The sequence below is a fragment of the Equus przewalskii genome, chromosome 1, assembly GCF_037783145.1.
Source record: "Equus przewalskii isolate Varuska chromosome 1, EquPr2, whole genome shotgun sequence".
Classification (NCBI taxonomy): domain Eukaryota; kingdom Metazoa; phylum Chordata; class Mammalia; order Perissodactyla; family Equidae; genus Equus; species Equus przewalskii.
The window spans coordinates 170,957,809-170,984,033 of NC_091831.1; the positions used below are offsets into that span (position 1 = coordinate 170,957,809).

Below are 26,225 nucleotides of genomic sequence, written 5' to 3' on the forward strand. Positions count from 1 at the left end.
TTTTTAATTTGTGGCTCAATGTGAAAATGCTTAATGAAGAATAGGGAAAAGTCTCTCAAGATCAAACATGTCAATGGCATGTCTTCAGAAGAAAGCAACCTTGACTCCAATTTAACAGTTATGTGATATACAAGGCATTTCAAATACTAATGACTACCTTGTATACATGACATGTTGGACATGAAAAATTTTCTAGTTACAAATAATTATTTTTCAAGTTTTAATTTCAGGCTTACGTACAAAAGTTCAAATCAAAACTAAATTATAACCACACGAATTTTTTAAAAAATGGCAATAGGCAAACTGTTACTCTGAAAAGACTGCACAAAAACACTACCATAAACTATAAAAACTACATGAATGTTAGGAATTAAGGTACCTACTTTTTATTATATGTTCTCTTAAGCATATTAAATTAAACTCTATGTATTTGTATATTATAAATTTTTATTTAAAAAAGGAAGTGAAAAATAACTTCATCTTAATTTTATATGCTCTTTCTCATACCTCAAAAACTCAAGTGAATGTCAGAATTTAGCAGCTACAGCTTAAACCTCAGATATGCTAATGAATAAAAGTGAAAGCTAGCTAATTCTCACTTATCCTCCTAAACTCAGTAGATACAGTAGACTAACCAACCACAAATTTTTAAAATAATAGAAAATCCAAATGAAAAAGAAATGAAAACCATAAATAATTAAAGTTAATGTGGATATCAAGAGTAGTTTCAATTCAGGTCACGATTGTATTCCAACAAATTTTTATTTATTTATTTTTAGGAAGATTAGCCCTGAGCTAACATCTGCCACCAATCCTCCTCTTTTTGCTGAGGAAGACTGGCCCTGAGCTAACATCTGTGCCCATCGTCCTCTACTTTATTATGTGGGACGCCTGCCACAGCATGGCTTGATAAGAGGTGCGTAGGTCCACACCCGGGATCCGAACTGGTGAACCCTGGGCTGCCAGAGTGGAACGTGCAAACTTAACCGCTGTGACACCAAGCAGACCCCTCAACAAATTTTTTTTTAAAGATTGCTTTCTTTCTTTCTTTCTCTCTTAAAACTGATTATCACCTAGGGGCCAGCCCCGTGGCCGAGTGGTTAAGTTCACGTGCTCTGCTTTGGCGTCCCAGGGTTTCACCAGTTTGAATCCTGGGCGAGGACATGGCACTGCTCATCAGGCCACGCTGAGGTGGCGGCGTCCCACATGCCACAACTAGAAGGACCCACAACTAAAATAAACAACTATGTACTGGGGGGCTTTGGGAGAAAAAGGAAAAATAAAAAAATCTTTAAAAAAAAAAAACCCCAAACAAAACTGATTATCATCTAAAACTTCTCATCAGCTACCTAGTTTTCTGGGCATGTAAGAGGTATAAGAGAGCAGGAAGTAGGCAGGTTATACAAATTTCAACTTGCCAAGTTTACCTGGTGTCAAATCATACACTGAAGTGCTTGACAGTTTCTTCACTAGACTGGGATTGCTCAAACGCAGCTCCATACAGGCATCATCTGTAGCATCAAATCCTCCTCGTTTTTGATATCTGTACTTTGCATTTGCTGATGTTACGTCAGCACCTGAAGCTAAGATGTGCAGTCTGAGGATTTCAGAAAGAGTGCAGCTATCAAGATCCAAGCTTTTCAAACTGCAGCCTATAGTTGTTAAAAATGAAATAGTCATTTAGAATTTAAAGAATAAATCCTCAGCAATGTAAAATGTACCTTTATAGAATTAAAAATAAAAAGCCAATCAAAAAAATAAAACCCACACATACCCTGGTGCAACTGCGGCCATGCAGCTGCCAAAGATGCAACTGCAGACAGTGCAGATTTTGTGGGGTCTGCATCTTCATCCAAAGCCTCTGTTAAATCTTTAAGGAAATAAATACTTTATTCTAGTGCAAATCAAAGCTTGAATATTTGGGATTAATGCCCTTTTAAAATGATGAAAGAAACAGCAAACAGCTTAACATTCAGGAACCTCAAAAGAACCAAACACTAGGTACAACAAACATCATTCACATTCTGCCTAGTCTCCACCTAAAACTATAAATCCTAAGACATGCACTATACACTATATTTTCCTTACTTAACAAAGAGAAGATAATTTCCAGGTTACCAACAAGATGCATGTATGCATTCCAAAAAAATGGTAAAATGCAAGTTAGAATTAAAAACAAATCTCCTTGCTCAATATAACTTCAGAAAAATCTTTGAAAATCAGAATCTATTTGAAGAAACCCAGTCTTTTATTAACATTTTAAGATTGAATCATAACAAAGCATAGGTTGTAACCATCACAGAAGCAGCACAGAGAAAGAGCTAAAAGAACTTAAAGATGGCACTGCTGTCACTTCACCATTGATTTCTCCTCTTCATTTAAATTTCCTGTTTTTATTTTGAAAACTCTTTGATCCAAGAAACAACAGAAAGATTTTCCTGTACTTTCTAAATAAATTACTTTAGTTTTGAAAACAAATAGGACTAAAAAGCAAATCTACTGGCACAAATGTATTTAAAGCATTAGTATACAATTATTCCTAACTATAACACACAGATGATAAAAGAATTAAAATGTCAACTATGAAAAAACTTAAGCTTACAAAATCCCTTCTGTGATATCATAGTACAGTGGACACAGCTTCAGTCTAAGAGTCAGATAACATACATTCCAGTCTTAGCTCCTCCAGTTCCTAGTTCCTAGTTATGTAGCCTTTAGACAAATCACTTAATCAGCTTCATTTTTCTTAAAGGGGTGAGCCTAGATCAGCAGTTTTCAAATTCTTCAAATATTTCTTGGAAGCCCAATACAAAAGAAAGAAAAGATGCCGTTGTTAAAGTGGGATAGGGGAATGACAATTCTGCCCCTTTATCTTTCCAAGTGTCCTGCAGTGGCACAGAGAATCCCCATACAACTTGCAGGACTGCATGGATTAGAGGTGGAAAACCACTGGGCTCAACTGGGTCTGTGGTTCCTTAACCTTCACTAGGATTCCCTTGCCAAAATTCACAAGCTGACTAAATGGACCTTAGAGAACAGAACTGCTGTCCTTTACCAAAGGAAAAAGGCAGCTTTGAGGTCATTGTCTGATTACAATCACTGACAATTTCATGGCATTTAAAGTATAAACAATACCACACAGAAGCTATCTGACTAAACCTCTGCATATACGCAAAAATTATTCCTGCTAGGCCGTAAGTCTAGTCCAAATGACAGACATTATATTCTTCCTCACCAGGGAAATACTACACCTAAAACTTTCTCAATTTTCATTTTATATATAAAGCCAAACAAACTTCAAATTAGTAACAGTCCTAGTTAGAGAGCTGTAAAAGCACACTGGCTCTCTTCCTTTTCAGCAATCACCACGTACAACCTACTTTATCTATAGTAAGTTATAATTTTCTAGGACAAAGGCTTAGGAAATGGACAACCAACAAAATGACAGTTTGCTTTTAATTGTGTTAAACTAAGATGTTAAAACGTATATTCTTTAACTCAATTATCTACCAAATGGCACGCTCAAGAAAATGTAAATATCACTGTCGAATTTTCGTAGAGACAGTCACTTGTGGATATCATAGCAAGAGAATATACCTGAATTGTGTATGTTACGACTATGTGCAATAGGACGTTTACTATCATAGTAATCTAGAATTAGGTACATGCAATTCTAATACTAAACAATGATATCTCAGCAAATACACAAAACTCTTCTATATTAAGAAGGATGGTCTTGTTGCCGTACTTGAATGGCTTTTAAGTTCATGATGTAAGACTAAAGAGAAGAAATGATATTTTTAATATAAGATTTAAAAAAATTGCTGGTCAAAATTTCCAAGATTTGATATAAAAGCAGGGAGACCAAAGACCAAAGAAATAAGATCTCTTGAAGACAGGCAATTTTACAGGCAATGTTGGGGAAACAAATATTCAAATTTTCAACGTCTTTGCCATATTATGAGGGAATACAGCACAGTCACTATGAGGCTCTAGACCAGACTGCCTGAGTTTGTATCCCATCACTTTCTTATTAGGCATGCGTCTTTGGGCAAGTTAATTAAACTCCTTAAGTCTAAGCTTCTTTATATGTAAAAGGTAGAAAACAATTTTACCTACCTCATAAGGGTGGTATGATAATTAAATGAAACAATGCATATATAGTATCTTACATCACTTATTAGCTATGTGATCTTCAGCAAATAACCTCACTGAACCTCGATTTTCTCATCACCAAGATAAATTCATGCTTTTCTCTTCTGCCTAATTTGCCCCTTTCTAGAAATAGCAGGCAATATCTTACTAATAAGACCAGCTAAAGAGGAAGTAAAAAAATATTCAATCTGATCTGACTATTCAATTGCTTCCAGGAAGACTGTGGAAAAGCTTTTTGGTTACTGAGATGGGAGAACACGTGAAAAATATCTGGTGGAACAGTCTAGGACCCTTACTGAAACTGAAACATCCAGGTAAAATGTGGCCAATAACAGGGAAGTGAGAGAAGGGTGAAATACTCCAAAGTATGGTTCCTCCCCCCCAACATTTAAATAAATATTTTCAAAAGGGGCACTGAAACCTTTCTTTAATGGTCAGTACTTATTCAGAGGTAAACCTTATATTTATGCATACAGACAGTCCTATACACAAGCAGAGCTATAAAAATTACAGTTCAAACAAATCATGAATAGACAATATAATGACAATACAAAAACCAACAGTCACAGATATTTTTCCTTTACACTAGCTGATTTTCCAACACAATTTCCTTATCACCCCACTTTTTGTCATCAGGACTTGCAAAACTACAAAATTCTTCTGCTTCAAATCCTGAATTAAATACAGCTTTATGTCCGGCATTAAGGTCAGAACTTGATCTATAACCCTGTGATGTTACTGGTTATCAAGACAACCTCATGGCTAAAAGAATGAATATTTGCTACACTGTCTTAGATAATCCATCTTTAGTGCTGGTACTTGTCATCTCAGAAAATCTTCATATGTTTTATAAATGGATTTACCCTTCTGTCTTCCCTTTAGTAGAGTCTCATTTACCTAAGTCATCTGAGATGACAATGGGGACCACATTGTAAAATGGCCTTGATAAGGGACCTATGATGTTAGCACTCAAGCTAAAGAATCTATTTTTTGCTTGAACCCAGGCTGTAAAATCAAGAGGCAACTGACATCGGATGGATACTCATCATTGTCCTGCTGCTTCAGGAACAAAGAAAAATGAGCTCAAATTATCTAAGGTCAACAATACTATCTGAATGGAGGAATGTCTCACTTTTTTGTACCAAGATTCTGCTATCAAGATGTCTCTCAATAGATAATTCTTATTGTGAATTTTTATGCAATACACTAAAGTATTGTTTAATGAAGCTTCTGATCCTAAATCTCATATGTGGCAAAGCTCACAGAGAGTATTATTCAGGAAGCCAAATGAATCTCTTAATATAAATGCTTAAAAGTTCTTCTAATTGAGGTAAATCCTAAACGAGATAGTAAATATAATGTTTTAAAAATAAAAAAGGGTTTCCCCAAGAATTATTTCCACGTTAATATGTACCACACACTGACTCTAGATATTTAAGTGCACAGAATTTAAATGATACAATTCCTAGTTCAAACTAATTAATGAAATTAAAAAATCACATGTTACTTAACTCTGATCTAAAAACTGTCAGATCTGAAATGAAATCAGCAGTAGTATTTTCAATTGAAATTATTAACACAACAATTAAAGTATTTCCTTAGGTGGAGACAAAAAATCAGTGCTGTTAGCAGAATCTCTTGGAATTACAGATACTGGTCAATGAACTCTGTAATGCTCCTAAATCATAGGAGAAATCTAAAGGGACAAAAAGCACAACAGATTGAGGAAAAAATATTTTTAAGGTCATCAGAAACAGGATACATTAAAACAAAGTCTTTATAAAACAACTGATAACATGTTGTCAGTATATGGCTCAAGAATTGGGGAAACTGAACAACTATATTTCATAACTGTAAAAGCCAAGTTAATTTTAAAATAACCTTCAAAAATGAGTTTCCCTACAAAGCTCCTATCAATCAGCAATAATACTGAATTCTGACCTTTGGTGTCGGCGTCAGTGATTTGCTCTTTGGCTACTTCCTCTTCTTCTTCAGCTATCGCCTGGAAGATGGCAGTCAGGAAGAAAAAAAGCAATTCACATAGTGGGCCTTCACTGTCATTTCCTACAAGAGCTTCCTCTAACACTTCTGTGAATAAAATGTTTAAAATAAATTTAAAGTTCTGTTCACGTACTGAAAAAACAACTCCATTGGAACAATAAACATTTTAATCAACAACAGCCTGTGTAACTATTTTCTTAAGTGACCATTTATCAAAGAAGATCCAAGTATTACCCAAGGCAAAATCAGAAAACAATTAAAATGATTACAATATTAAAACACAATAAAATCAGAAGCCAAAATCACCACATTCAAGAAAGCCAAATTAGCTTCAGTAGATCAATATAATATTTCATCTAAGTTTAAATTTGAGGTGCAAATTAAGGCACATATTAAAATTACAATTTCATTCTAATTTGAATAACAATGCAAAGATTTGTTATTGTTGTCCCACTGTTCTTAAGAGCTACGTGGGACATTACTGTTGACTAAATAGTGCAGAGGGGTAATTATTAGCATTAGGTGTAATCCTAATATTGGGTCCAAGTCATGAATGTTTCTTATCTAATTCATCTTACCTAAACTTCTTACCTAAACCAGCATTGTTTAGACCTTCTTGATCTGTAAGGCACAATGATTCATGCCTCACCTAGCTCATAAAGAGAAATTGAGGGAATGTGAAAGCCCTCCTGAAGAATACACTCTTATTAAAATAAGAGTGGCATTATAATTCTGTCTTTGAGAGTCTTTACTTGGATCTTATAATTATTTTGCTACTTGACAGCTAAAAATCCAAAATGGGATCCAAAGCCCTCTTCTACTAATTTAGCTCTTATAAATGATGTTTATACAGAGTAAAAGTATCTAAGTACAGAGGCAACACAGAATCACAAATTCAAGGTAGGAGATGACTTGTCTCCAAATATGGCTGACAATTCCTTCCCCTCCCTGCACTTATATTCCATGCCACCCTCAAGAAGTGGAGTCTATTCCTTCACTCCCTTGAATACCAGCAGGCCTGACCACTGGAATATGGCAGCCATTAAGAAGGCTAGCAGTCTCTGGTTCCTGCCTTTTAAAGCCCTCAGCAGCCACATGGGAAGCACAGGCTACTGTGATGGAGTGGGATGCCATGTGGAGGAGCACTGAGGCACTAGGCATGTGTGTGAAGTAGCCACCTTGAACATCGAGCCAAGGAAGCATTCAGATGACTCCAGTTCCAGCCGCTGTCTGACTGTAACCCCATGAGAGACCCAAGGGAGGAGTGGACAGGTAAGTCCAGTGACTCCACAGAACTTTCAGAGAGAATTTGTTCTTTTACGCCACTAATGTTAGGGTGAACTGTAACACAGCAGTAGCACTTGCCTAGGGTTACTCCCTCAGGAAACTCATCTTGAAGATCAAAAAGTTCCCCAAATGCATTAAGGAACTCCAAAACCATCAGAGCATCACCAAAGATTTCAGGAGGTAGTCTAGTTTTCACTGGAGTCGGTTCTGGAAGTTCCTGCAAGATTAAACAATTTATTTAAACTATTTGAGCCAAGCATAGGAAATTATAAGAGGTAGATATGATATACTCTTCACCTATTAGGAATTATTTCATGTAGACTAGTGGTTCCCAATCCTGGATGTTTATCACAACCACCTTTGGAATTTTAAAATTATAGATGTCCTGGCCTTATTCCAACTCTACTAAAACACAGTCTCTAGGGACTTTTTCCTCATCAAACTAAGAACATAACTTTAGGCTGAAGTGTATTTCTGGCTGCATTTTCTAGTTAAGAGGGACTTTTAACCTAGATTCTAAGATCAAGGCATTAGCCCTGCCAATATTATCTTCAATGCCAGACCTTCTTAGGGTATGGAACAAACTTTACTCCCCATCTGCTGATTTAGAAATGGTTCCTTATAACCTGAAATCAATGAGTTTGGTTTGGATACTTTGGTCATTTCTGGATGTGGGCAGAGTCTTTACCTAGCAATCAAGCTAAATGCATGCCTGGCTCCAGAGTTATTGGATTATCAAGGATCACACAAATGACCAATTATTTCCGCAGAATAAGAGTCATTATCAGGGCTTGTTATAAAATACTAACAGTACTACCTCAGAATTCTAATATACCATTTGTTTAATTGGCTATTTCCTCCTAGTTAAATATGAAGAGGCCACTATTAAAAAGAAAAACAGATTTCATCTGCAAAGCCACAGAGGGCACATGGAAGAACATGGGTGTGTGAACCATCACATATCATACTTATACCTTAAGATCATCACATTCCATATCTTCCCTAGGTTTACTCCACTGTTTTAAGTATTCCATATATTTTCGCTTTTCTTCACGTAATTTCTCTCTTTCCTAAAACAAAATGTTAATAAAAATTCTTATAAGAAATGTATAAGGCACCATTAGCATCCCTTGGGAACTTGTGAGAAATACACATACTTGGGCCCTACCCTAGACAAACTGAATCAGGAACTCTGGGGTTGGGATCCAGCAACTGATGTTTTAATAAGCCCTTTTGGTGATTTTGATGCACAGTGAAGTGTTAGAACACTGATCAAAACAATGCCTACCTCACAGAACAGCTATAAAGACGGACAATGTCCAACACAGTGTAACTCCTGGATAAATATTAGTTCAATCTGACCCTACCTATGGTAGCTCTCCCCCTACTTCAATCAATTAGATCCTGACAAAGTAGGTAACAAATTCTTAGAGTACCTAAATAATACCTCCCCTTATATCACTAATACATTTGTTGTTTTCAAGATTCTCTTAAATCTGACTAACAGCCTAGGGACACACAGAGGGAGCAGTAAGTAAAAGCAGTATTAGAATAGTTAGTTGGTGGATTTCTCTTTCTTTTAATCCAGGCCATTTCTCTTGCATACTTGGTCTTTTGAAACTCCTACTTCTTGGGTCTGGTATATAAAAACACAAGATAACTATTGATCCTAAAAAGTCTCTAATAAAGTAGAGTGTAAATATAATTTTATTATAATTATTTCTCAATAGGCTATGTTTAATACGTTAATATTCTTCTCTTCCTTTGAAATTCAGGAAGACCGAAGATACAGATATGCACTTATCAAATTTTCAACATACAACCAGATAGTTACAGAACTTATTAACTATGCTTTGAGTAGTCTGATGAAATACCTACACCCCAAAAATTCTTGCAGGATGTAATAAAATGGGTATTCTCACTCATTGTTGCTAAGAGTGTAAATAAGCACAACATGTTTGGCAAATAGGTACCTACATATGTGTATAGAAAGTTTTTAAAATGTTCTTACCCTTCGACCTATTATTCTACTTCTACCCATTTATCCAGAGACATAATCCAAAAAAGGGAAAGATTTTTATTCATAAATCTGAACAGAGTATCATTGTTGATGAGCAAAAAATTGTAAAGCACTTACTCATATCTATTTTATTAACGAGTATGCAGTCACTAAAAATTCCACCTTAGTTAATTTAATAACATGAAGGAATGTTTATAATAATGTTAAACAATAAAAAGTATACAAAATTATAAATGCTCTCTTTTTTTAAGGCCCAGAATAAAAACTAGAAATAAATTAGTCCAAGTGTTAACAATGCTCTAGGTGTTACCATTTAGATTACCAGTGTTTTTTTGTGCTCTACATTTTCTGGAATGAACACATACTAGACATCTCCATCTCCATCACAATGGCCTATTTGAAATAATTTAAGAAACTACGGGCAATTTAAACAAGCAGAGTGTGTAACATGATCACCTAAGGCTACTTGTGACTATCCCAGAAATCCAATGACAAAGATTGGCTTTGGAGGAAATCAGCTACAGCATTCTCTAGGGATTATCTACCACTAAAGATTATAACCCAAGATTTGCTGAAATAGCCTATTATCACAGATACCTTATTCTTCAAGGAGAATAAGAACACGGTAATAATTCTTGTCAGTCATAGATTTTACTGTATCTTTCTAACTACATATTTTACTTTTGAAATTATGCATAAATTATGTATAAGTAACGCAGAAAATCAACTTTAGAATTGCACTTTAGAAGAGGTTTTGCAGTGTAAAGCCATGTGTATATGCTGAACCCTAAATTATTCATTAAATTTTCCAAAGTAAAAGGGAGATAAACCAAGACTGTTTATCAGCGCTCTATGTACAACTACAAATGTGAATCGAAGTGGTAAAACTGTTTGAAAATTAACTATGAATTTAAATATGTAAAGCACTGTTTACTATATGTATAGAGCAGAGCTAATACACCAAATGAATACCTTTTCTCTTTCTATTTTAAGCCTCTCTTTTTCTTCTTTCTTCTTCAGTCTCTCTTCTTCAACAATTTTCTTCAATTCTTCCTTCTTTTTCTCTTTATCTTCCTTTTCTTTTTTCTTTGCCTCCAGGGCATCTGCTTTTTCTCTTTTTAATTTAGCCTTTTCAAAAGCTGTGGAGGATCAAATTTAGAACTGTACACAGACAGAACACAACACATTTTTTATGTATCAAAAGAATCCCTGAAATACTTTAAGGTAAAGTGAGATCAGCAGAGACTCTCAGGGGTTGTAAATTCCTGGAGGGAGCCAGCAGGTGATTAACATGGGAAAGCAAGTTGGTTAGGCTGAAGAACTACTGCTGCCCTGGGACACCGCCCCCCCCACCCTCCCACCCCTGGCCCCAAAGCTCTGCTGCTCTGGGTGTGCTCCTCTGACCAGCAGCAAGGCATCACCTTGTTAGAAATGCTGAATCTCTTCTCTCACCAGACCTACCAATTTAGAATCTTCATTTTAATAACATTCTCAAGTGACTCACATGTACAGTCAAGTTTGGGAAGTAATGTTTTATAAGGCTGCATGAATCAAACAAAATGGCCCAAAACAGTTTGTTAGCCCTAGAAACTCCAACTTGCACTTAATCTAGCATATGGTCAGTTTAACAGGGGATGTGCTGTACCTTCAAGTATTGTTTAAGAGATGAACAGAGGTCTCATTTATCATAAAAATCAATAGATACCTGAGGGTAAAAACTATTTATGCTCAAAAAAAAATAAACCAAAATATGCTATTTTAGAAACATCCTGCACCTGGGCACAGAAAGACAGTCTTTCCTGTACCTCAAAGGTTTTTGGAGAGAATGTTAAGACTCACCCAGTGACTTCATTTCTTCTTGTTTCAAAAGTTTGTCTCTTTCTTTAGTAGCTTTGTTCCTATAACCTGCAATAGTCTGTTTAGGAGCAACGCGGCCCTCCTAAAGAGCAAACCAAGAAACTCAAGTTGTAGAACCACGACTTTATGCAACACAAGGTCTGCCTTGTTCTTACAGTAAGAATAAAAACCAAAGAATTTAACAGCCCTCATCAATTATACTTTCTTTATACTAAAATAAAGTTTTATTCTAAAGCATAACTGAACTTTCACTAACTCTATGCATGTAACGTACAGAATATGATTTAATTCTACAAATTACTACAAAAACCTCTCAAGAAAAACAACTGGTAATATATAAAGAGAGGCTTAAAAATATGCATCAGAAACACAAAAAATCTTCCAGGGTACCTTACAAACTAGGTGGTGTAGATATCAAATATGACAGGGGCAAAGAAAGATGTCAGAAACATTCTTGTGGCCAACGTTAAACAATGTCAAAAGTTTATTTTTATTTTATTTCCTGTGAGAATGTCTCTAACCTGCTTAACTAATGTGCTATTCTTATTACCTCTTATCTTTTAAATGCTCTTTACACTTCAATTCCATCATTTAGTCCCTCTATTTCATCCTGCTTTACATTTTAGTAATTGCTTATATGCTTGTTCCACTTTGGTGTGAAATCCCTGTGGCATGAGAGTCATGTCTCATTCTCACTTCAAACTTCGATAAGCCTCACTGCCGAGCAGTTATCAACATACAGTACACACATTGTGTGTGTGTGTGTGAAGGAATGTGTTCCTTCCTACAGGCTAGAGGGGTAAGGGGAGCCAAACACTGCTCTTGATTTTAAAGAGTTTTATTAAAAGCTACAGTGTAGTATTATATATCCTCTACTTACCTGACTATCAGATACTCGTTTGGGAGGTCTGCCTCTTCTTCTGTTAGCAGGACTGAAGATAAATGTGGGTGGATCATCAGGGAAGAAATAAGAAAAATCTTGTTCTGCTATTTTATATGCTGAAAGAGATGATGCCTTCACAACAAAAGACACAGGGCACAATAATAACACATTAGTAAACCATATATAGATACACTCTAGCATGTCATGTGACTGCTGTTAAACACTAAAATGTCATGTGTTATTATGTAGTAATATACATTTTAGTTGGTTTACTTGATCCTTTTAAAAACTATATAATTAATCAGCTTTACCAGAAAGAAAAACAATTCAAAGGATTATCTCACCATAAAATACTTAAGAATGCTTCAACAGCTTCTTGAATTTTAAAACTACTTCAAAATTACTTTTATACACTAATCTTTTTGGTTTGCTTTGCTTTTGACTAATTTTTCTATGTAAATAATCCATATATTTAACATTAAAAATCCACTGTATTAACCCAATAAATTTTTCTTAACCATTTTTCCTAACTGCTGAACATTTAGATTATCCCCCCAGTTTGGGGTGAAAACTTAAATACTTTAGGTATCAAATGTTAAAGTTGGTCTGGATAAAAGCAGAAATATTGACAAATTCCTATGAAGTTTCACCTCTGAATTTAAGTTCAGGGAAGTCAATCTCCTTTTTACCAGAAGTGGTAAATCCAAAAGAGTTTCTCTCCTTCTACTTCGTATTCAGAACTTGTTCACCTTTCATCCATGTCCAACTCTAGACTTTTTAATACTTGATCAGCAATTCTGAAGATTATTTTTGGTCTAATGGCCAAGATCATCATTCTTTCTCTCAAAGAAAACATGTGCCTTTTACAGAAATATCTTTCAGGAAATGTATAAGAAAATAATGATACAAAATTTTAAATTATTAACAAAACAGGAACATTCCTACTGGGAATTCTATTTTCTGGATAAGACTTTTATTTTTGATAGAACATAGGTTTTAAGACCTAAAATTCAATCAGTTCTGGTCATCATAACACATCAAGAATCTATTACGATTTTACATTAAAGTAAATTCCATTAAGATGGTCATCTACTGTTCCATATAAATAAGTCCTGAATATAAAGAATTGTCCTTTACAGGTGACTATAAAGCACATGGGGGGTTTCATCTTAAATATATATACTCAAAAAAGGTCAAAATAGGCTTTCATACATTAATTGCCAAGGTTCCTTATCCACACACAACACACACAGTAAACATAAATACCCACCCACATCTTTGTGTACTTCTAAGTACTCCTAACAACAGTTTACACTCACCACGCTGGGTATCAAACTTGTTGTTTTCGGTGTGTGTGTATGTGTGTGTGCGTTTGTGCATGCATGTACTTGCACATGTGTGTGCAAGTACACGAGAACATCCACTGATAATCTTTCGTTATACTCTTAAGAGAAAAATGTTTACTGTCACCTTAATTGTCATTTATTTATTAAGTAAAGTTGAACTTCTTTTCATGTTCATTGACTATTTATTTTGCATGGTGAATAGCTGCTAATGTCCTTCACCATTTTTCCCAACCTGGGTTGTTTTTGTTCATCGATGTGTAAGAGATCTTTGCAAATTAGGGGAATTGACCTAGTGGCTATTTACAATACACATATACAGCTATTCGTACATCCACTGACTGACCACCAAGTGCCAGCACTATTCTAGCTGCTTATTACAAGTATCTAACTTTTTGTAAGCATCATTTCACGTGGCTACCTGATATTCAATGCTACAGAGCATAATTTAAGCATTCTCTTCTTATCAAGACAAATACATAAATATGCTCACGTTAAAAAATATTATTTCCTTCAGATTATTTTAAGTTTTTATATTTCATCCACTGTGAATTTTGATGATGTGTATTTGTCTATTTTTTTCTTGGGGTGCTTATGTTTTTCCAATTGATTTGAGCTCCTCATAGCATTCACTGAAAGTATTTTTCCTCCAGCACTTGCCCTTGAAATCTATTCATGACATTTTTAAAGTTACATAAGTTTATATTGTCAAATCAAATCTCATCCTTGCTAATCCTCTTTTATTGCTCCTACTAAGTATTTCAGCATACATAATATTAAGATTTGTTTCATTTCCTTTCCTTCTTTTTTTTTTGTTAGGTCTGAATTTATTTTTCCAAATAGTTATACAAGTGATCTATCTTGGTCTCTATAGATTTGAAATGCTACTTTTCACACAGAGTAAATTCATATATTCTTTTTTTTTTCCCATTTCTTTTCTTTTGATGTAACATTTACATATAATGAAATGCACAAATCTTAAGCATACAGTAGCTGATTTTTGACACATGCATACATCTAACCCATTCTATTACTTTTTTCCCTTTTAAAAAAAATTTTTTAATTGAGGTAACATTGATTCTATTGCTTTTTTAATTAGATAGTGTTTCTCTCTCCCAATGTGAGTTATATATTTCTCATTTTAAAAAATCAGCTTTAGTTTTACCATTTAACTTTTTACTTAGTGTACAAGGAGAAGTTTCTAAACTTGATTTTTCCCCTCTTAATGGTTATGAATAAAATATAATCTGTCTGCTTAGTATAGGTCTCTGATGTTCTTTTCATTGTACATATTGTTCCCTCTAGTAGGTTCTGCTTTAGCATTGTTCTTTGACTCTATTTTTGAGCCAGAACCACACTATTAGAAAATGATAGTTGTCCCACCGCCATAACTTTTTTTTCCCCCAAGTTTTCCCTCTATTCTCCCCTGTCCTGGTTGACTTTTTTTTACAAGGAAAAAAAAGTGGTAGTACCTCAGCCACCTAGCCATTCTAGCAATTGCAAAAACAGTATTTAATCCAATAAGTGTAAAGAAAATTACTAAAAACTGGCTCCAGATAAAAAGAGAGCTATTTTCAACCAGTGTGAAATAACATTTCTGCAATGTTACAACTTTATAACACTTACTCATTTCTGTCTTTTTTTCCCCTCCTTCCAACAAATAATTTCACTGTTCTGATTACCTTAATTTTAATGACTCCATCTTGTGGTTCACAGTGTTGCTTCAGAAAAAGCTTTAGTTTATCACGAGAAAATAGGTGCTTTCTCCGGCTACAGAGTAAAGAAGGAGAAAGAGGAAAGCAATAGTATCAAAGAATGCAATTTGAACTCCATAATTTCTGAAACCCATAACCAAAATAAGGACATTTCATTTTCCAATAGTATTCATGTAGAAGTTACGAGAAACTTTATATAGAAGTATTTACATACAATGTTATAAGATCTACTTGAGTGGATCTAAAAGTCCATTACAAAAATAGTATATGCATTTGTTGCTTAGAAACCACTTAGAAATCAAATAAACATCAAGGAAAATATACTATGGAGAGTAAACTAAGTTTTATAAAGTTAGATGATCACTCCTACAAGTATTCCATTAAAATTCTTTAAAAAATTAAACTACCAGGTATCATATAACACTAAGTAAAAGCAACATTCAAATGGCTATTGCAAACACAGTTGAACATGAGTTTTATCAAATTCTAAAATATTTTGTATTTAAACTCCCTATGACAGTCAACAAATTCATGGATTAAAATTAAAGAGAATTAGAATTAAGATTCTAAAAATATACTATTTTTGATTCTCCCTTGCCCCCAAATTCAGAAACAGCAACCACAACAGCAACAAACACCACCACAAACAAAACAAAACCAATAAACAGCACACAAGTATTTCTGCATAAGTTCTGGAAAGAAGTAAATCTTTTAATTGAATTCGATATATTCCTTTCAAGAAAACCCAAGTTAAAAGCTTCTATGAGTGAATAAACAATATAGTTTTTAAATAGTAGTCCTCCCAAAAATGTATATTCTTTTCCTAGGCTATAGAAATAACTATATGAGACAAAGGATCCTGGTTTCCTGCTGTATCCCAGCACCATACAGCTGACAAGGAGAAGGTAATTATCTGTTAACTACTGAACAAATATACTAGTCCTCAAGAACTGTATTGTTCTACATGGCATCCACCAGCCACGTGTTTTTTTTTTTTATAAATAATATTAAAAGTTCAGTTCCTCACTATTACTAGTCACATTTCAAGTGACCAATGGCCACACGTGGCAGGACAACACACATAACACTGGCGTCATCACAGAAAGTTCTACTTGTCAGCACTACTCTATCCTATCAAGTCTTCCCCATAGGAATATTGCCAACTCTGTACTATACGAATAGTGCCATCTTTTGATGTTAACAAAGAGTTGGAAGTCACTTAAGTCTTCCATTATCAGGTATAATTTTCTCACCCTATAATTTTTTGGCTCACTGATCAAGAAGGAAATGAGCCAATAAGACTGTAACCAAGATTTAGCAGGATTGTATTTAAAGTATAAGTCAATACAAAAATGAAAAATATTAAATATGGAATTACATTATATAAAGAACATATCATGAACTAAAGGCTAAAAAAAGAAAACTACAACTACGAATAGGAAAACATTGGTTGTCTCAACTATGCTATTTATTTGCCCATAAACTGAATAAATTCAAAAGTTTGAATAATCCACAATATTATTTTGGGAATAATATTTTTCAATATAGAGTAAGATATAGAATGCTCCAGAGATCTTAAATTAATGATGGGCCCAAAATACCAACCAAACCAAAAACTACATACACCTCTATATAGTTACAGAAAGTAATATATCTGACTCAGGATTCACTTGACACTTACATTACTATCACTTTTCTTTGGACTCCTGAGTATATATGGGGCAACAGGGATGAGAGAATAAGTAAAATTATTTTATATCAAATGAAATGCAAGAACGACTCTGGGTGGCAAGCTGATAGTTGGCTGATGATGTCAACTTCCTTTCAGAAGACTAAGAGCCTAACACTGATAGACAGCAACCAGAATTTCCCTAAAATACACCTATGTAATCTAGAGCTAGTTCTTTTAAATATTAACCACTCACTGCCTCTCTCTTTGGATTAGGACTCAAACAGGAATATTTAAAGATATTTATTTTTTATTATTTAACTTTCTTAAGGAACGAGAGGAGACTGATTAGATATTTGTGTTTAATAATAAAATATTACAAATGTGACATATTTGTAAGCATCATCAGATTTTTCAACTTTGAAAACTGAGTTCTCTCATGAGGAATACTTCATAAATAGATCCTTGTCAATTCTTAGATGTGAAGATTATTTGGGGTTAGTTATTAATTTAAATGAAGGGCTCATGGAGTCCATCAGTATTCACTTTATCAGTCTATGAGCATATAAATGTACACTTATTTTAAAAAGGGAGCAACCACCTGCAAGAGTATCCATTTGTTCTACATCAAATCTTGTTAATCTTACATAATTATTCCACTTTCAACGAGCATAGAGAAGATACCAAGTTTTACCTGATTTGTGTTGCTTTAACAATAGCACACTCATACAATTCTTTTTTAGTGGGCTGCACCTTGTACTTGAACAATAAGGGATCAACTGCATCTTTTTTCTTCCTAAAAAGAGCAAACACACAAATCAGTTGATAATTTGTTTGGAAACATGGGATTTTAAATGGAAATCTAGTATCTAAGAACATATTATAACAAAATCTAATGCAGTTATTTTAACTAGGATTGTTAAGTTACTGATATCCCTCACTATTCTATTAGCCAAAATAGTACAAAGCACTACTTTATGTTAGGTAGGTACTTTAATCACTTATTCAATAAATTTTCCTTGGGTGAAGAAATTAACTAGAGATGAGTAAGCACAGAATATCTAGTTTAGGTTAGAAAAATTTGTAAACAAACAAACAAATAGCTCTTGGATTTGCTTTTAAACTTTCTTGTTCATAGCTATGTAATCCAAGACCAAAAGTGGAGATAATACAGTTTGTCCTGTTTTATGAACTGGCAAAGAGGCTAGACATTTAACCCCTGCCCCCACCAACTTCTCATCTTTTCTTCCCTTTGAGAGTGCATTCCCTCATTCCTTCATCCATCCATCCATTCAATAGTTAAGAGCCTTCAATATGCCAAATGCTAAACACTGATGATTCAGTAGTGAACAAACTAGAAGCATAGTAGGGAGATAGACGCACACGCACACAAAATACACAACAAGATAGGCGGTAAGTGCTCTCAAGGGAATAGAGTGCCGGGCAGAGGGCCTCGATTTTACACTGGGCAATGGTCCCTGATAAATTGTCCAGGTGGGCCTTCCAAGAAGTTGACATTTAAGCAGAGATCTGAAAAAAAATGAGGGAGCAACCCATGAGAAAATCTTGGGGATACACGTTTAAAGAAAGAGAGGAAAAGACTGTATTAAGGCCCTGAGGTAGAAGCATGCGTGGTGTGCACAAGCAGACTAAACACGCAGAATGAAAAAAGAAGGTTCAGTCAGAGAGGCAGCAGCAGGGCCACATTATAGGCCATCATCAAGGGTTTTGGATTTTACCCTGAGAAAAGACACTAGAGGATTCTGAATAATGGGTGATAATGACTGCACTTAGACTTAAGGAGGATAACTCAGGCTGCCATGTGGGGAATAGACTATGAGGCAAGGCTGCAAAGAGGAATACCAGCTAGAAAGCTAATACAAAAAACTAAGTGAGAACTAATGGCAGTAAAGACTAAGATGGTAGTGGTGGCACAGAGTGAAGCGGTTGGATTCTGGAGAAGCTGCCTCTGAGAAGGCAAGCATATACGTAAAGGGGATGTAGGTGGGAGTTATAGGGAAGAGAAGAAAATGATATGAAAGGATGATAAAGAGAAACATTCTGCAATGAGGTAAGATATAATCAAAGTGATATAAATAGAGTACACACAAGGTGGGGCGGAGGGAGTCTCAACACAAGAGATACATGAGGAAAGCACACAAATAAAACTCAAGTATTTACCTGTCACAGCACTGAATCCCAAGTTAGAAAGACAAGTATCTTTGCACAGAGACCCAGTATACACATAAACCAAGAGATATATTTAAACATTCCCCTTACTATATGGAATGTAGTCTAATATTTTCTATTCTATTAAAGCTCAATATTTAATATTAATGTCACAACCTACAACAGGCTATAACCTGCATTTGAAAAAAGCACTGTTTCAAAAGAACACATCAAAGAGAGAGAACTCTAAGTGTTCAGACAGCAGTCTTGATGGGAGTTTCCAATAAAGGAATTTGTTGAAATGAAAAGAGAGGAAAAGAAAAGTGAGTTGTAATGAATCAGCAACAGTTCTTCAAGAACAATGGACTTGATTAAGTTTTTGTCTTAATATCATTTTTTGGATAGGTGTCAACTTAGCAATTAATTAGTACCCTATTTTTGGGGGGGGAGGGTGAGGAATATTGTCCCTGAGCTAACATCTGTTGCCAATATTCCTCTTTTTGCTTGAGGAAGATTGTCCCTGAGGTAACATCTGTGCCAGTCTTCCCCTATTTTGGATGTGGGATGCTGCCACAGCATGGCTTGATGAGTGGTGTAAGTCTGTGCCCAGGATCCAAACCCATGAACCTGGGTTGCCAAAGGGGAGCACAGGAACTTAACCACTACATCACCTGGCTGGCCCCAATTACTACCATTTTATTCATATAAGAGTTTGGTCAAGTGTAATACAGATTGCACTTAAAATATTATTACCAGTGGCAATATATAAATAATTATATATTTTAAGTCATAACTATAAATATATAAATATATTTATTTATATATTATTTGTTTATAGAAAACTTGTTTACGGACCTTACTGGATTTAAGGCTATAAATGTGATTTCTCATGTATAAAAAAATTACCTTTTTTTTTTTTGCTACATCATGAAATCCATTGGTGAAGATAAAACAATAGAATCAAAATCTTTTTTCTAATCAGTGTAAATATTCTTACACAAAACTATAGAATAAAATCATAACTGGATTCTTTCCAAGGAAGTACCATAATTGGAGATCAACAGAAACTGTTTCTTATAATGCAGATTCACCTATAAGATAGGAACTTCAAGGATAATATTAAAAAGAACCTCCATTTTAATTATTTTCCTCCCTTGCTTCCCAAAGTCTAGGCCTAAATAGCTGAAATGCTAAGTTGAATCTAATGATCTCAACCATGATACCATTGAGATGTGTTATTAGCTCTATAACAACCCATTAACATCAAATATTACGTTTATAGAAATTAGATCCCTGTTTCAATTATTTAGTCACAACAACATTTTATCACTTATTTTATAAATATATCATATTTCAAAATGCCCAGGTATATATGTAAGTTTTAATTCTACTTTTATTTTATCATAATGGAAATTGTTTTTGTTGCTATCCTGTGAACACTTGATAATAAGAAATATAAAGTTAAAATTTTTTTCTATACCAGCATAAGAGAAATGATAAAAAAACAAAATAAAACTAGCCTTTCAACATAAAGGTTTCTTTCAAGAGAAACTATCACGTTATATTTGCTATAACTATTCTGCAATGACAACTCACCAAATGATTAAGCTTTCAGCAAAGCTGGTTCTTATGGTAGTATTTTTTGGAAATTTAAAATGCTAATCTTATTTCTCACACATTAAAATTTCACACATGGACTACAAATAGCAAGCCAATTAGGTCTATTTCTTTAAAAGTAACACTCAGATTCCATAATCTCACTAATAATTAGGCAGGTTTTCAATACAGCCAGATTACATTGCATGAAGAAATTTAGTACGTACGTTATTTTGAAAGTGGATACATATTCTTCAAGAGGTTCCTAAAATAATTAGTTTTTCCTTGCCCTTTTACAGATTATCAACCAGGATATAAGATGTTACAAAAATGCATCTTGTTCATGTACTATTTTCAGGCCAGGATAATAATATTTTTATAATGTATTTTAACTTTAAATAATATCTGCCTAGAGATGGCTCCACAAAACTCTGTCCATTGTAAAGTATACGAAGCAGCCTGATTGATCTTAAATTTTTAAATCCTTAAATCACAACAGTAGAGTACTTTATATTATCGGAAAGTGTCATTTACCTACTTAACCTGAGTTCCTACAAAGACCATATTTAGTTTCTTTCTTCTACAAATCCTAAAAACAACTAAACAAACTCACCTATACTTGGCACACCTGGCTACTGAAATCAGATGGTAAGCTAGTGAATATCTTAGTCAGGACTACCAATTTAGTTCAATTTTCGGAGAATTTGTGACTGCAAATGAACTTCACTATTTGGCTATTACATTAAGAAAGGAAACTTGTATGAACAGTTTGTGGTCTTAACAAGTTGTGAGGATTTTCAAATATAAATTTTCTTTAAATCTATCAGCAACTTTTGGGGGAAAAGAACAACAGTGGACATAAGTATAACATTACTGAACCCATTCTCGATGGGTCAACATAAGAGATGAGTCAAGAAAGGAACACTGAGAACAGATACAGGATGTGTATGTTATATATTTCAGAGAAGGACTAACAGACAAAAACCCTAAATCCCTTTACTCCAATTTTATATGGTGAAAATTATCTTCTCTAAAATATAGTCCAAACTTTATCTAGTGCTATAAAATAATAGCCAAGAAGTCAATTTTTTTTTTCTTTTAAGATTAGCCCTGAGCAAACTAATGTCGATCCTCCTCTTTTTGCTGAGGAAGACTGGCCCTGAGCTAACATCCATGCCCATCTTCCTCTACTTTATATGTGGGATGCCTACCACAGCATGGCTTGCCAAGCGGTGCCATGTCCGCACCCAGGATCCGAACCAGTAAAGCCCCGGCCGCTGAGAAGCGGAATGTGCGAACTTAACCACTGCGCCACCAGGCTGGCCCCTAGAAGCCAATTTTTAAAATAAAATTTGCTTGCAGATACACAAGTGAATAATTCTAAATTTAAGGTATTCTTTATTACATCATCTACACAAAGTATCCTAGTAGTAGGATTACAAAATTTGCCTCATCTCATTCTCAAGTATATTTAGATAGGTATGTGAAAGGCTCTGTCATAAATCTCATGGTAAATAGCTGAGAGAGAAAATTAATGACTTCAGATCGTTACTCTAGAACCCAATTCTGGCAAAGATAGGAGAGAGTTGTGCAAAGTGTTGAGCTCCCTGAGTCAGAAAGTACTAAAATGTCCAAGGCTGCCATGTGCATGGCTTCGTCCAAGGCCCTGTGATGAGAAGAGGAGGAGCAACTTTTCATAGTCTCTTTCACAAGCTTAGTTTAAGAAGCATACGTTTAGGGTGTTAACGCCATTCCTCAAAATAAATAAGTGACCTGCTTCCCAAAACCTCGACCAATGTGCACCCAAAAAGCTGATCTACAAAGGTAACTGCTTTGGTCAATCAGACCCTGCAGTCAATGCCCAGATGGAATGAGTAAGCTAGTAATATGTTGTTCTGAGGGAAGGCAACTTCAGAAAAAGTCAAGCCTTTAATTCTCTAGTTTTACTGATGTGGCATTTGGCTTTGGAAAAAAAATCAATATGCTCCCCCAAATGTATCAAAACATTCCATTTCTAAAACTCTGATGATCAGAATATATAAAGAACTCCTATAACTGAACAAAAAGACAAATGACCCAATTTAAAAATTGGTACAGGGCTTATATATCTTCCTCGGAAGATGGCCCATAAGTATGTGAAAAGGTAGCATCATTAGTCACTAGGAAAATGCAAATCAAAACCACAATGAAGGGGCCGGCCTGGTGGCCGAGTGGTTAAGTTCTCGTGCTCCGCTTAGGTGGCCCAGGGTTTCGCCAGGTTCGGATCCTGGGCGTGGACGTGGCACCACTCATCAGGCTATGCTGAGGCAGCATCCCACATGCCACAACTAGAAAGACTCACAACTAAAATCATACAACTATATACCGGGGAGCTTTGGGGAGAAAAAGTAAAAATAAAATCTTTAAAAAAACAAACAAAAAAACCACAATGAGATACCACTTTACACACACTAGGATGGCTATAATCAAAAACCCGAAAAATAGAGGCTGGCCCAGTGGCACAGCGGTTAAGTTTGCACGTTCTGCTTCAGCAGCCCAGGGTTCGCTGGTTCAGATCCCGGGTGCAGACATGGAACTGCTTGGAAGCCATGCTGTGGGAGGCGTCCCACACATAAAGTAGAAGAAGATGGGCATGGATGTTAGCTCAGGGCCAGTCTTCCTCAGCAAAAAGAGGAGGACTGGTGGCAGATATTAGCTCAGGGTTAATCTTGCTCAAAAGAAAAAAAAAATAGTGATTATGAGGAAGTAGACAAACTGGAGCCCTCATACATTGCTGGTAAGAATGTAAAATGGCACAGCAGTTGTGAAAAGCAGTTTGGCAGTTCCTCAAACAGTTAAACACAGAATTATATGACCCAGCAACTCCACTCCTAGGTATATACCTAAAAGACTTTAAAACAGGGACTCAAACAGATATCTGTATGCCAATATTCACTGCAGCATTATTCATAACAGCTAACGGTAGAAACAACTCAAGTGTCTATCAACAGATCAATGGATAACACAAAATGTGGTAGATCCATACAATGGAATATTCAGTCATAAGAAGGAACGATGACAAAAATTAGCCTCATCTCATTCTAAAATACATTTAGATAGGTCCATCAAAGGCTCTGTCAGAAATCTCAACATGCAACAACATGGATATACCCTGAAAAATTATACTAAGTGAAGTAAGTCAGACACAAAAGGACAAATATTATATGATTCCACTTATACGAAATATCTAGACTAGGTAAATTCATAGAGACAGAAAGCAGATTAGAGGTTACTAGGGATAGGGGGAGGAGAGAATGGAGAATTATTACTTAATGGGTACCGAGTTTCTGTTTGGGGTGATGAAAACGTTTTGGAAATAGTGATGATAGTTATACAACACCATGGATGTAATTAATGCTGCTGAATTGTACACTTAAAATGGTTAAAACGGCAAATATTACGTTATATGTATTTTAACACACACACACACACTCCCACAAGACGCTGGTGATCATTTTGAGCACCTAGACTTAACTCTAAATATGCTACCTTAGTATATCTTGCAGATGTTATGAATTCTGTGAGGCTGGGCAAATTTTCTAACTCAGAACTTCCATTTCTCCTCAATGATATAAGAATTTGACCATCTACCCTCATAGAATGGTTCTGAGGAATAAATAAGACTCATGGAAAACGACCAATAAATAATTGTTCCATTCCCTTCCCTTCAATCCACCTACTGAAACATGAGAAAATCCAGATGATGTTTTGTTGGCAGGGAGCAACCAAGGAGTAAATTTCTTACTCACTTAAGTTAGGGAATTAACAGAAATAATGGAGTAAGTCTGAAGATGACTATGTTTCACCCTTCCTGGCATCTCAGGATACAGCAGTAGCAATCTACAAACAACTAGGCATTTTATGATGTAGATGTATAGTGAAGGCTCAGATTCTCTGAGAATCACAAACAGGTTAAAAATATCGGTGAACAAAGGAAGTGATCAGCTTACTCACTTTTCCTATATCAAAGGTCTTTCCCAAGTACTTCTACTCAAGGGAGAAGGCACAGGCTATTTAGGCAGAAAATTATGACTGATTACTCCTATGGCCAAATTCAATCATACTTTGTGATGAGCTGTTGGAAGTGGCACAAGTGGGATTCACCAATGGGAATCTTGCTCTAAATGCTATACATAAAAGGCAAAATATTTACTATTACTAATTGGGATCCGGAAGTAATTTTCTTTGTACTCAAGGTAAAAAAGTAGCCACAAAATACGCAGGTAGCTCATAGTCAAATCAAAAAGGAAGGGAAAGGACATAAATGAGCTGAACAATAGAACCTAAGACTCTAGACTTTCTTCCTATCTCAAAACACCTCATAGCACCTAAAAGAATTAGAGTAGTATACTAAAAGTTACTACAAAATAGCCTTAAATGGCAAATAACTTTAAAATTTAAAAATTTAGATAAATGCTTACCATATTTAAATATTAATTTGAAAAATATCTTCTATATACAAAATCTGTAATTAACCCTTCCACACTCATCTAATATATAACTAACTTCATTTAAGGGTTACAATCTTCGATACAGTCCAAACAAAACACATCAACTACTGTGAGAGCTGCTGAAGGACTTACATTAACTACCACAATACCCACTATTTTGCATCCCAAACCCTGTATTCAATGAGAGACACAGCTAAGGACCTATTAATTTCTTTTTCTGCTTAAAAGTAGCAATTCAGGAAAAAATAAGATGTATCAAAAGGTTTATTATATAGGACAATGCCATGCTTCATTCACTCACCTAAAAATCATTTTTTCTGTCAGGTAATGTACTGGCTAGATGACCTTGTGCAAATCCCACTAACCTTTCTAAGGCTCAGGTTCTTTTTGTTAAATAAGGATAACAGTACTCTCTGAGGACTGACAAATATGCATGTAGAGCACTTAGCATGGTGCCTGGACACAATAAACGCTCAAATGCCAGTTATAAACACAATAGTTCCAGTCAGATAAAATGAGAACTTGAATTACAAGGCTCTGAGGGACAGAACTGGATATTTACTGGTATTTCAGGAGTAAAGGAGTTAAAGAAAGTAGTTAAGAGTGGCCTCAGGTTTCTTATTTGAATATTATGGTACTGTTCCCTGTAAATAGGAAAGAAAAAGAAAGAAAGACAAAGATAGTCTGGAGAAAGGAGTCTTAAGTTTGAGATGCCTAAAGGCAGAGAGGAAACTGAATGTAGCAGTAAAGATTTAGATAGCCGTTGTGGAGAACAGAGGAGGGGCTGAACTAAAACATGTAAAAGAACTTTTAATCAGCTGAGGATTCAACCAAGATTTTAAATTTACCTGTAGACAGTGCCAATCTACATGAATGTGTGTGATTTTTCTCCAAGAAGACTCAGCTGACCCAGGCTATCAACTGACTGCATTTCAGAAGATTACAGAGTTTACCATACGTACCATACAGTGAATAAGTATAATAATTAAAGTACAGAATAAATTTTCCTGAGTAAACGAAAGTGGAATGTATAAGTGTAG

General features: G+C 35.1%; 1 protein-coding gene across 1 annotated transcript in view; it reads right to left on the reverse strand.

Annotated features, from left to right (window-relative positions):
• The window catches only part of BAZ1A (bromodomain adjacent to zinc finger domain 1A), an 83,678-nt gene that overhangs the window by 23,729 nt on the left and 33,724 nt on the right, over nucleotides 1-26,225 (reverse strand). Inside the window, 10 exon segments of the mRNA XM_070588083.1 lie at nucleotides 1,428-1,652; nucleotides 1,775-1,870; nucleotides 6,097-6,243; nucleotides 7,522-7,660; nucleotides 8,418-8,513; nucleotides 10,436-10,602; nucleotides 11,303-11,402; nucleotides 12,201-12,335; nucleotides 15,229-15,316; nucleotides 17,625-17,726. Coding sequence (XP_070444184.1) covers nucleotides 1,428-1,652; nucleotides 1,775-1,870; nucleotides 6,097-6,243; nucleotides 7,522-7,660; nucleotides 8,418-8,513; nucleotides 10,436-10,602; nucleotides 11,303-11,402; nucleotides 12,201-12,335; nucleotides 15,229-15,316; nucleotides 17,625-17,726 — 1,295 coding nt within the window.